This window comes from Hylobates moloch, unplaced genomic scaffold, assembly GCF_009828535.3.
Source record: "Hylobates moloch isolate HMO894 unplaced genomic scaffold, HMol_V3 SCAFFOLD_11, whole genome shotgun sequence".
NCBI classification, from domain to species: domain Eukaryota; kingdom Metazoa; phylum Chordata; class Mammalia; order Primates; family Hylobatidae; genus Hylobates; species Hylobates moloch.
This window is the reverse complement of record NW_026652286.1, coordinates 50,179,108-50,191,768: the sequence shown is the minus strand read 5'-3', so window position 1 is coordinate 50,191,768 and position 12,661 is coordinate 50,179,108. Positions and strand designations below refer to the sequence as shown.

Sequence of the window (12,661 nt, the reverse complement as noted above, 5' to 3'; positions counted from 1 at the left end):
AAAAAAAGATAGTTAAAATAAATCGGTATTATTCCCTTTTTTTCCTTTCTTTTTTTTTTCTTTTTGGTAGAGATGGGGTCTTGCCATGTTGCCTAGGCTGGTCTCAAACTACTGGGCTCAAGCAGTCTTCCTACCTCAGCCTCCCAAAGTGCTGAGATTGCAGATGTGAACCAACAAAACAGGCTTATTCCCTGTCTTAACATCTGAAGAATCTAGGGCTCAAAATGTTTGTGACTTGTCCAAAGTCATACAGGTCGCAAGAATTTAGAGTTAGGACCTGAATCTTATGATGTTGAATCTATGATCTTTTCACTATGCCATGCTAAAAGAACCATTTTAAATGTTAAGTGTCGAATTTAGGCATAGTTGAAACCCAATAGATAGATAAATGGTAATAATAGCCTTTTTCTTGATATTTTTCTTAAATCTTGAGAAATCATTTAAGCTCTGAACGTATATTAAGCAAATTTGTCAGGCCAGTATATGGCTTGTCTGGGTTCATTTAGCAGCTTGGAGTTTCCAAATTAAAAAGTAAAGCAAAAACTTCTAATGTCTTTAGTCTGAATTCACACCAAACACCAGCAGGTGAAGGGCATTGTCCAAGAGATGAGCTATTGGGTTGGAAATGAAACTCCCAAGTCCTGTTTCCCTGACTACCACCACTAGGCAGCTCTCAATCCCACAACATTCCTGTTTTTGGAAAAGGCGATTACTCAGGGAAGCAAGATTCTTTTTTTTTTTTTTTTTTTTTTGAGACAGAGTCTTGCTCTGTCGCCCAGGCTGGAGTGCAGTGGCACGATCTTGGCTCACTGCAACCTCTGCCTCCCAGGTTCAAGCGATTCTCCTGCCTCAGCCTCCTGAGTAGCTGGGATTACAAGCACCCACCACCATGCCCGGCTAATTTTTGTATTTTTAGCAGAGACAGGGTTTCACCATGTTGGTCAGGCTGGTCTTGAACTCCTGACCTCAGGTGATCCTCCTGCCTCGGCCTCCCAAAATGCTGGGATTAAAGGCATGAGCCACTGTGCCTGGCCAGAAGCAAGATTCTTTTATGATGCCCCTGATTCAGTTTGATACATGCTATTGATTAAAGGCATGAGCCACTGTGCCCGGCCAGAAGCAAGATTCTTTTATGATGCCCCTGATTCAGTTTGATACATGCTATTGATTGCTTAAACTTTCCTACTAAAAAATTAATATTCTTAACTAAATTGAACTTGTGGCAAAATCAGCATGTTCTTTTATGCCTCAGCCAGTTCTAATGTAATAAGAGATGCAGTTTATTTAAGCTATTTGCAAGTGTAATATCAGTTGTTGTTTTAAGAAATTATTTTTATTTTTAGCCTTTTGTCTGTGGGAAAAGCAGGAGACGCTTCAATTTTTCTGATTCTGACCACAACAGGACATTATTCCCTCTTCCCTCTGCTCTTCACTACACCAGGTAAACAGCTTCTTCTGAGAAAGATATTAATACATCTAATGTAAACAACCCTAAAATCTCTTGGAAGGAGAGAGATCATTCATCCTCTTAAATAAAACCTCCAATTTCCTGTAATTCTCAGCATCTCTAGATGTCACAAAAATGTAAAATTAAACTTAAAAAGCATTATTAGCACTATATAGCTGTGTCATTGTGCTTATATTACTTTCAGCATCATGTCTTTCTGTCATCAGCTAAATTGTCTTTTTTTTCTATTCTTTTAACAGAACTTCCCATTAAAATCTTACTCATGTTACTATTCACCATATATAGTGTTTCGTCACTGAAGACTTTATTCAGGTAATCAAAAAAAAAAGTTTAAAATTATACTTACTCTTGTGAAATGTTTACACCTAAATGGTCAAATAAGCTTTTTAAATTTTATTTTTAAGTTATAACAGTAATATGACAACATTACAAAAAAAAAATTGGTAAATAGAGGGAGAAATCACTCAATCCCATCACTCAGGCGAGACAACATAGTTTGTGTCTTTAGTTTGGGGGAGTATTTGAGGAGGACTACTTAAATTAAAATCTTATATGAAAACTCAAAAACTGGATGTAAAATATGCTTTATGAATAAAACTATTAAATACAGATACATATGGAAAAAACTAAAAGACAGTATGTACAAATATTTTTTGTTTGTTTTTTTGAGATGGAGTTTTGCTCTTGTTGCCCAGGCTGGAGGGCAATGGTGTGATCTCGTTTCACCACACCCTCCACCTACCAGGTTCAAGCTATTCTCCTGCCTCAGCCTCCCGAGTTACTGGGATTACAGGCATGTGCCACCATGCCCAGCTAATTTTTTTTTTTTTTTTTTGGAGACGGAGTTTCACTCTTGTCGCCCAGGCTGGAGTGCAATGGCGCGATCTCCACTCACTGCAACTTCCGCCTCCTGGGTTCAAGCAATTCTCCAGCCTCAGCCTCCTGAGTAGCTGAGATTATAGGCATGCACCACCACCACACCTGGCTAATTTTTTGTATTTTTAGTAGAGATGGGGTTTCACCATGTTGGCCAGGCTGCTCTCGAGCTCCTGACGTCAGGTGATCCCCCCACCTCGGCCTCCCAAAGTGCTGAGAGTACAGGCGTAAGCTGCCGTGCCCGGCTAATTTTGTATTTTTAGTAGAGACGGGGTTTCTCTATGTTGGTCAGGCTGGTCTTCAACTCCCAACCTCAGGTGATCTACCCACCTCGGCCTCCCAAAGTGCTGGGATTACAGGCATGAGCCACCGCGCCCGACTATGTACAAATTTTTACTACAGAATTATAGGTGAAAACTTTTTCTCTTCTAAACTGTATGTAATGTTAACTATAATTTTTTTTTTTTTTTTTGAGACGGAATTTCACTCTTGTTGCCCAGGCTGGAGTGCAATGGCACGATCTCAGCTGACTGAAACCTCTGCCTCCCAGATTCAAGCGATTCTCCTGCCTCAGCCTCCCTAGTAGCTGGGATTACAAGCATGCACCACTACGCCCAGCTAATTTTGTATTTTTAGTAGAGATGGGTTTCTCCACGTTGGTCAGGCTGGTCTCGAACTCCTGACCTCAGGTGATCTGCCCGCCTCGCCTTCCAAACTGCCGGCATTACAGGCGTGAGCCACCATGCCCAGCCAACTGTAATTTTTTAAAGCTTGCTTATCGTTCATAACTGTGTCCATAAAAAACTTACATAATTAACTATGTTAAAATGCAGTTATAGCCATATGACCCAGCAATTCCACTCCTAGATATATACCCAAAAGAATGGAAAACAGGGACTCAACAGGTACTTGTAAATCAGTATTCATTGTAGCATTATTCATACCAGCTAAAAGATGGAAACAACCCAAATGTCCATCAACAAATACATGATAAAGTGTGATATATACATATAGTGGATTATTCAGCCAAAGAAAGGAATGAAGTTCCAATACATGCTACATGAATGAATCTTGAAAACATGCTAAGTGAAAGAAACCAGACACAATAGAATAAATATCATTCCACTGATAGGAAATTCTAGAATAAACAAACTTATAGAGACAAAGTAGATTAGAGGTTGAGGGAACAGGGGGATGGGGAGTTATTGTTAATGGTTCCAGAGTTTCTGTCTGGGGTCATGAAAATATTTTGGAGGTGGATAGTGGCGATGGGTGCACATTATCGATCTGCTTAATACCATCGAACTGTATATTTAGAAATGGTTAAACAGATAGCAAATTTTATGTTATAGATATTTTACCAAAATAAAAAATATTTTAAAAATCTAGTGAAACCTTGTCTCTACAGAAAATACAAAAATTAGCTGGCCATGGTGGCGGGTGCCTATAATCCCAGCTACTTGGGAGGCTGAGGCAAGAGAATCGCTTGAACCCAGGAGGTGGAGGTTGCAGTTAGCTGAGATTGCACCACTGCACTCCAGCCTGGGTGACAGAGCAAGGCGCCATCTCAAAAAGAAAAATTTTTTTAATCTTCAATTCTATATTGTTTCCCATGTTCTTATTCCAATGTCACAGCATCCAACCCCTTTACCTCTTTCAAATGCAGAACTAATTCTCTCTGAGCAGCTTGAGCTAAATAACAGCAAAGGTTGACGATGGAGTAAATTTGTATTGAGATAATACAATGTATATAATTATCATTTTTTCTAAATGTGAAACTTACTTTTTATTTTTATTTATTTTTTGAGATAGAGTCTCACTCTGTCCCCCAGGCTGGAGTGTGGTGGTGCCATATCGACTCACTGCAACCCAGTTAAAGCAGTTCTCCTGCCTCAGCCTCCCAAGTAGCTGGGATTACAGGCCTGTGCCACCCTGGTCAGCTAATTTTTGTATTTTTAGTAGAGATGGGGTTTCTCCATGTTGGCCAGGTTAGTCTAGAACTCCTGATCTCAGGTGATCCAACTGCCTTGGCCTCCCAAAGTGCTGGGATTACAGGCATGAGCCTCTGCACTTGGCCCTAAATGTGAAATTTAATATACTCTTGACTCTGGCCTTGGCTATAATAATTGACAGCAAGACAGTGCAGATGGGGAAGCTTTAGCTAGGAAATGTTTGCTAAACCAGGACGACTCATCTAAAATCAGACTTTTCTCTCCTTTTTTCCTTCAGAAAAGAAAAACCTCTTTTTAATTGGATGGAAACTTTCTACCTGCTTGGCCTGGGGCCTCTGGAAGTCTGCTGTGAATTTGTATTCCCTTTCACCTCCTGGAAGGTGAAGTACCCCTTCATCCCTTTGTTACTAACCTCAGTGTATTGTGCAGTAGGCATCACATATGCTTGGTTCAAACTGTATGTTTCAGTATTGATTGACCCTCCTATTGGCAAGACAAAGAAACAATGAATAAAGGAACTGCTTAGATGTGTGCCAAGCAATTATTTCATGGGAAATTAACCAGAACTTGAAGGAAGTTGCCAGTGGCATCAGCCATTTGTTTCAGTAGAACTGTTTAGAGCACCATTCTTCCACACTTGGTCTTGCCCAGCCTAGCAACCGGATTGTCACCATGGTGAGAAGCCACTGGCCCTCCATAAGCACTGAAACACATCTGAAAAAAAATCTCACCTTTCCCTATTAAAATTATCTGAGATCATTCAGACTGCTGTGCTTGCTCAAGCCAAACAGGGAGTCTGATTAACCACATAATTATTTGTAGCCTATGCTAACCATTGTGAGGATATAAAGCATAATTAGAATCCTGTGCTAAGGAAATATAAATGAAATGCCATTTTGTATACACAAAAAAACTTCTGGATCGTTACCAGCTCCTACATTTTCCTCTTGGCATGTACACAGGCAGATGGTGTACTGTCCCCATTCTGTACACCTTGTTCCAGATTTTTTTTCTTTGAAATTATACAGTGACAATACTCACAAAGCCAAGGGGAGTAGTTAAGGTACTGGTTTGGCCAGGCAGCAGAAACTACAAACCACAGCTACTTTACATTGATTTAAGGATATCTCGTGCAGCTCATTTAGTCTAACAGCAAGCACTGCAATTTTTATAAGGCGGCCACTTAAACCTTTCATCATTTGCAGGAACTGAAGTGGTTTTTGCAGTCTGGTTCTTAACCTTTTCCTTCCTAAAGAGTACTTCATATACGCTTTTTATCCAGGGCCCCAATTTGCGTAATATCTGCCGCACGTTCAGATTCAGCCAACATTTATCTAGCCAACAGTAGGAACTTTCACACATTTTATTTTATTTTTCAGCCCTCAGGCAGAATTCGTACGTTTTATTTACCCATTATCCCCTAAGATCAGAGAGACTCCAAGGTCATTGGCATTCTGAGATGGAATCCAGCTATTCCATCTCTTCCGTCTACTCTATTTTCTAAGACTTATTTTGGGTCTGTTATTGCAGAGACAAAGATGAGGATCTTGCCAAAGGGGGAGGGAAGCGTAGCCCCTCTAACCTGTTTTCCTCCCCACAGTCTCTCCTCCACCCTGTGTTCCAACTGACCTAACAACTTCAAACTCCCCGTGTGCCATGCTGTCTTGTACCTCTGTTCCCTTTCATTTATGCTGCTTCCTCTCCTCTCTGCTGACTTTTCTACCCTGTCATCTGATTATATGAACCTCTTCAAGATTCAGCTTAACTGCTGCCATGTCTATGAATATAAAGCAGAATGGTGTAGTGATTAAGAGTAAGGGCCTTAAAGTCGTATGGCCTGGTTGTAAATATTGCCTCCATCATTTTTTTTTTAATCTGTAGGCAGGTTATTTAACCATCTTTTATCTGAATGTTCTCATCTCTAAAATGATTACATAAAAGATTTAGAACACTGCCTGATGCATTTTAAGTGCTCGGTCAATAGCATTGCTATTTATGTGAATCTTTTCCTGTCCCTCTACCTTCTTCCCTCCTCCCCCAGAATTGAGTTGCTCCCACTGTGCCAGGAGTCTGCTGATACCATTAACTGCTGTAATACTGTATTATGCTTGTTTACTTCTTTTCCCCAGGAGACTAGCAGTTTGAGCACAGAAGACCACACTTGTCTTCATAGCCCCAGTTTTTAGCACAGTTGAATGAATGAATGAATGAATGAAGCACACCAAACAAGCCATGATTAAAACCTAAATGTTTTACTAGTACAAGCATTAACACAAAGGACCAGTGTAGTTCCTCACATCTTTGCTGTTGTCCAAGCCAAAAAAAAAAAAAAAAAAAGTAGAAGATGAATTTGGATGCATTTCAACATGACCAAATTTACTTTGTTGGTTGTTATTGTGAAAGTGATGTGATGTCAGAATGGGAAGAGCTCATCCAGTGTAGGGATTTCCAGAATGTTCTGTAGAGCACTGGAGGTTCTTCAGTGTTGCCTCAGAGGCCCTGGGCTCTGTCTATAGTAAATAGCTTTGATCTCTTTCATATATTCACATGGCTTCATATACATTTTCATTTGACTTCAAAGTCCAAATATAGTCTTAAAACAGTTCAGCTGAGCACAGTGACCCACACTTGTAATCCCAGCACTTTGGGAGCCTGAGGCAGGTGGATCACTTTAGCCCAGAAGTTCAAGACCAGCCTGGGCAACATAGTGAGACCCTTTGTCTACAAAAAATCAAAAAATTAGCCAAGCATGGCGACAAGCGCTGTAGTCCCAGCTATTCAAGAGACTGAGGTGGGAGGATCACTTGAGTCCTGGAAGTCGAGGCTAAGTGAGCTGTGATCACACCACTGTATTCCAGCCTGGGGAAGTAAGCAAGACCCTGTCTCAAAAAAAAAAAAAAAAGAAATTCAATGTCTTATATTACCGGGAGGGAAATTGCTCCAGACTCTGAAGAATACCTTGATGGTGCCAACATAGACTAGAATCTAGACTTCTTGTCTAGAGCCCAGGATTCTTTTATTCTTTTCCAAGCACTATACTTTGTAATCATGTTTTAAAACTTTAGAGATATGGGTGGTTTTCAACAACAAATTCCTAAATTTCAGCAGTCAATAAATGAAGTGCTGGTGGCGTGTGGTGGCTCATAGCACTTTGGGACACCAAGGCAGGAGGATCACTGGAGTCCAGGAGTTCAAGACCAGCCTGGGCAACATAGTGAGACCTGTCTCTACAAAAATAAAAATTAGCCAGGCTTGATGGCCTGCGCCTGTTGTCTCAGCTACTCAGGAAGCTGAAGTGGGAGAATCACTTGAGCCCAGGCAGTTGAGGCTGCAGTGAGCCATGATCCTGCCAATGCACTCCAGCCTGGGTGACAGAGCGAGACCCCATCTTAAAAAAAAAAAAAGAAATGCTGTTTCAAAATATTTTGAAATCTGGAATTAAGCAAAGTTTAAGAACAAGATAATATTATCAAAATGTAAACAAATAAGATACATAACTCATTTCTTACTACTTAATGTATATGCAATGTGCCACAATTTAAGAAGATAAAAGAATAGGTGGTGGGACTTCGTGTTCTTGGTCACTGTATCTTTCCCCAGGTGGAGGCATAGAGCCAGAACTGGGCGGGAACTACTAGGAAGATGTGCTGTCTTTCTAGCCCAACTCTGGTATAGTGTTTCTTGTTAATGACTTCCACCCTGAAACTTTGTGAAGGAAGCACTCAGTATCAGAATTGCCCCCTAGGTATAGCCCATGTGGCTTCTGTTTGCAGTTAATAGGAAAGAAAACATGCCAATAAAATAATGACCTTTGAAAAATATGTATTTATTTTTTATTAAAATGTCAATTTTATGCACATATTTTGATTTTAATTGCATCATGCGTCATCTGTTAAAAAGAGTTTGAGCATTTGTTTTTAGATATATTTCTCTTTAAGAGTTTGATGAAATTACACTTATAGCATGATACTGGTTTTTTTAAAAATCCATCTATCCCTTTGTTTGTTCTCCAAAGAAATTGGCTACTGTGCTAATGGCAGTTAAGATTGGAATGATCATATAAACCTTAAAAGCTTGAAGCAGTATGGCCATTCATTTCTCACAATGAAGTCCCATATTCATCATCTCCATTTTATACAAAGGTCAATAAAGGTACTAATTTTTTTTTCAAACTATGGAGTCAGAAACAAAAACAATATGTGTTGCGTGTGGTGGCTCACGCCTGTAATCCCAGTACTTTGGGAGGCTGAGGCAGGTGAATCACTTGAGGTCAGGAGTTTAAGACCGGCCTGGCCAACATGGTGAAACTCCATCTCTACTAAAAACACAAAAATTAGCCAGGCGGGGTAGTGGGTGCCTGTAATCCCAGCTATTCAGGAGGCTGAGGCAGGAGAACTGCTTGAACCCGGAAGGCGGAGGTTGGAGTGAACTGAGATTGCGCCACTGCACTCCATCCTGGGTAACAGAGCTAGATTCTGTCTTTAAAAAGAAAAACAACAAAAATATTTGTACTGATAAAGTGACTATGAAAGGGACAAGACTCAGTATACCTCTGTACAATCCTCTGAAAAAAGACTGTTTATAAGAATTTCAGAGTCCTAGAAAGGCTTTCAGAAGAACATTCCACATATTTTTATTATTATTATTATTATTATTATTATTGTTTGAAGATGGAGTCTCGCTCTGTCGCCCAGGCAATCTCGGCTCACTGCAACCTCCGCCTCCTGGGTTCAAGCGTTTCCTGCCTCAGCCTCCCGAGTAGCATGCCGCCACGCCCAGCTAATTTTTTATATTTTAGTAAAGACGGGGTTTCACCGTGTTGCCCAAGCTGGTCTCGAACTCCTGAGCTCAGGCAATCCACCTGCCTCAGCCTCCCAAAGTGCTGGGATTACAGGCATGAGTCACCGCACCCGACCAGATTTATTAATTTTTTAAGTGTTTTTCTGACAAAGATAGCTGATTAAAGCAGGATGGGAGTGTTCACCTCTCAAAGCAGCACCTCCCATATGTGCAGCTATTTGTTAGGGCATTTTTAATGATGAATTAATATTTTTCCTTCTCTGACTTTCTCCTATTGGTTTCTGGAGCAGAACATACTGAGGGTCTACTCATATTTAAATAGTTTTCCTTCTGTGTATCACACTGTTATGTGCCAAGTACGGTGCTAGACATTACATCTCTTAATCCCTACTGAAACTGCAAATGAAATCCATTATCACTTCACAAAAATATTTAATGAATTTCTATTGAGTGTTATGCATTGTGCTCAGTGCTGGAGATCAAAAAGTGGACAAGAAAGCCATATTCCTGCCCACAAGGAATTTATATTCTAGTGGCTAGAGGGTCCTAAGAGCAAAGAAGAGTGGTATAAATTGAAGTTGAAGAAGTAGGCAGCGCCCAAATCATGTGGGAATTTGATTTTAAGTCAAATGGGAACAAATGGGTTTCAGATTTTCTGAGTTATACTTTCATGTAGATGGAGCAAAATTCGTAAGGTCCCCAGCTACCCAGTTCCCCTACCAAGAGGCAACCATTGTTACCAATTTTTTAATGTATCATTCCAGAGATGCCAGAGATATTCTATGCATAGACAAGTATTTTTATGTACATAAATGAAAACATTATACACACTTTTGACCTCACATTTTTTATTCTTTATTTTTTGACAGGGTCCTGCTTTGTTGCCCAGGCTGGAGTGCAGTTGTCTTGGTTCACTGCAGCCTCCACCTCAGCCTCCCAAGTAGCTGGGATTACAGGACCAGATAATTTTTGTAATTTTCGTAGAGATGGGGTTTCACCATTTTGCCCAGGCTGGTCTTGAGCTCCTGGCTCAAGCAGTCCCCCAACCTCGGCCTCCCAAAGTGCTGGGATTAAAGGTGTGAGCCACTGTGCCCGCTGACCTCACTTGTGTGTGTGTGTGTGCATGCTTAGTAATATTTTGGAGTTTATTCTGTTATCAGTACATATAGAACTGCATCATTCTTTTAAGAGCGGCATATTATCTGTATTAGTTATCTATTGCTGTGTAACAACATAGTGGCTGAAAAAAACACATTTACTGTCTCACAGTTTCTGTAAGTCGGGAGTCTAGGCACAGCTTATCTGGGTCCTCTGCTTCAGGATCTCTCACAAGGCTGCAATCAAGGTGCCACCCAGAGTTGTGGTCTCATCCGAAGGTTTGACTGAAAAAAGATCTGCTTCCATGTTCACATGGTTGTTGGCAGAATTCAATTCTCTATGGGTTGTAGGACTGAGGGCCTCAGTTTCTTGTTGGGTTTTGGGTGGAAGCCAACCCTCAATTCCTTGTCAATTGACCCTCTTCATGGGGTAGTCACAACATGGCAGCTAGCTTCATCAAAGACATCAAGGAAGGAAGTTGGCTATCAAGATAGCTGTCATGATCTTGGCCAGGCATGGTGACTAATGCCTATAATCCCAGCACTTTGGGAGACTGAGGCAGATGGATCCCTTGAGCTCATGAGTTTGAGACCAGCATGGGCAACATGGCAAAACACTGTTGCTACAAAATATACAAAAATTAGCCGGTCATGGTAGTCCCAGCTACTCAGGAGGCTGAGGTGAGAGGATGGCTTGAACCTGGGAAGGGGAGGTTACAGTGAGCCAAGATCGCACCACTGCACTCCAGCCTTGGCAATAGAGCCAGACCTTGTCTTAAAAAATAATAATATGTCATGATCTTGTGTAATGTAATCATGAAAGTGACATCCTGTCACCTTTGCCACATTCTGTGTTAGAAGAAGTTACATGTCCAACCCACACCTAATGGGAGGGGATTACTAGCATGAGTTCTAGGAAGCAGAGATAATTGGGGCCATCTTAGAGTCTGTTCATTACAGTGTCTATTGTGTAGATGGACCAGAATTTATTTAACAAGATTTCTCTTAGTGGACATTTAAGTTGTTTCCATTTTTGACAGTATGAATAACACTGCAATCAATATCAATATCAGTATTCCATTCTGCATGTGTGCTAGGACTGCACATGTTGTTGAATTAAATTTCTAGAACTAGAATTTCTCTTTTTTTTTCACTCTCAGAATATGCTTAATAGAACTAGATGTTGAAGGCTGTGCTCAGTTGTAATTTTGATAGATGTTGCCAAATTGGTGATAGAAGTTGCATCAGTTTGTTTCACAGGCAATGTATAAGGATGCCTATTCACACATTTGCCAACTTACTGTGTCATCAAGCTTTGCCAGTGACATCTGTTATCTTCATTTGTGTTTCTCTTATGAGAGAGGTTAGAAACTTCTTATATGTTTCAGAGCCATTTGTATTTTATTGATTGATTGAGACGGAGTCTTGCTCCTCGCCCAGGCTGGAGTGCAGTGGCACGATCTCGGCACACTGCAACCTCCACCTCCCAGATTCAAAAGATTCTCCTGCCTTAGCCACCTGAGTAGCTGGAACTATAGGCGTGCGCTATCACGCCCGGCTCATTTTTGTATTTTTAGTAGAGACAGGGTTTCACCATGTTGCCTAGGCTGGTCTTGAACTCCTGATCTCTGGTGATCCACCTGCCTTGGCCTCCCAAAGTGCTGGGATTATAGGCGTGAGCTACCACACCTGGCCCTATTTTCATTATTTTTTAAATAGAAATGGTTTACTAGATTGCTGAGGTTGGTCTTGAACTCCTGGGCTCAAGCAATCCTTTCACCTCACCTTCCAAAATGCTGGGATTACAGGTGTGAGCCACTGTGCTCAGCGTAGCCATTTGTGTTTTCTCTTCTGAGAACTGTGTTGATATTCTTTGCCATTTTTTCTTTGAGATGGAGTCTTACTCTGTCAGCCTGCCTGGAGTGCAGTGGCGCGATCTCAGCTCACTGCAACCTCCACCTCCCGGGTTCAAGCAATTCTGCCTCAGCCTCCCAAGTTGCTGGGATTACAGGCACAAGTCCCCACACCCAGCTAATTTTTGTATTTTTAGTAGAGACAGAGTTTCACTATGTTGGCCAGGTTGGTTTCAAACTCCTGACCTGAAGTGATCCACCTGCCTTGTCCTCCCAAAGTGTGGGGGTTACAAGCGTGAGCCACCAAGCTCAGCCAGAAAGAATTTTTAAAGACACACTATAAACCATAAAGAAAAAGATTGGCTGGGCGTGGTGGCTGATGTCTGTAATCCCAGCACTTTGGGAGACCGAGGCAGTTGAATTGCTTGAGCCCAGGAGTTCGAGACCAGCCTAGGCAACATGGTGAAATCCCATCTCTACAAAAAAAATTAAAACATTTTTAAAAAATGGGTAAAAGATGAACAACCAATTCATTCATGGAAGAGGAAACTATAGAAGAATCAATAAATATGAAAATATATTCAGCTTCGCTAATAATAAAGGAAAAGCAAAACC

At 41.0% G+C, this 12,661-nt stretch overlaps 1 protein-coding gene across 4 annotated transcripts in view; it reads left to right on the top strand.

Moving 5' to 3' along the window:
• Positions 1–4,823, top strand: part of ALG8 (ALG8 alpha-1,3-glucosyltransferase) — a 39,280-nt gene extending 34,457 nt beyond the window's left edge. For all 4 annotated transcript variants that reach the window (XM_032167014.2, XM_058446197.1, XM_032167015.2 and 1 more), the window contains 3 exons: positions 1,344–1,441; positions 1,708–1,780; positions 4,574–4,823. In XM_032167014.2, the coding sequence (XP_032022905.1) occupies positions 1,344–1,441; positions 1,708–1,780; positions 4,574–4,805 (403 nt within the window). In that variant the 3' untranslated portion in view covers positions 4,806–4,823. The remainder of the gene's footprint in view (positions 1–1,343; positions 1,442–1,707; positions 1,781–4,573) is intronic.
• Positions 4,824–12,661: the final 7,838 nt, after the last annotated feature.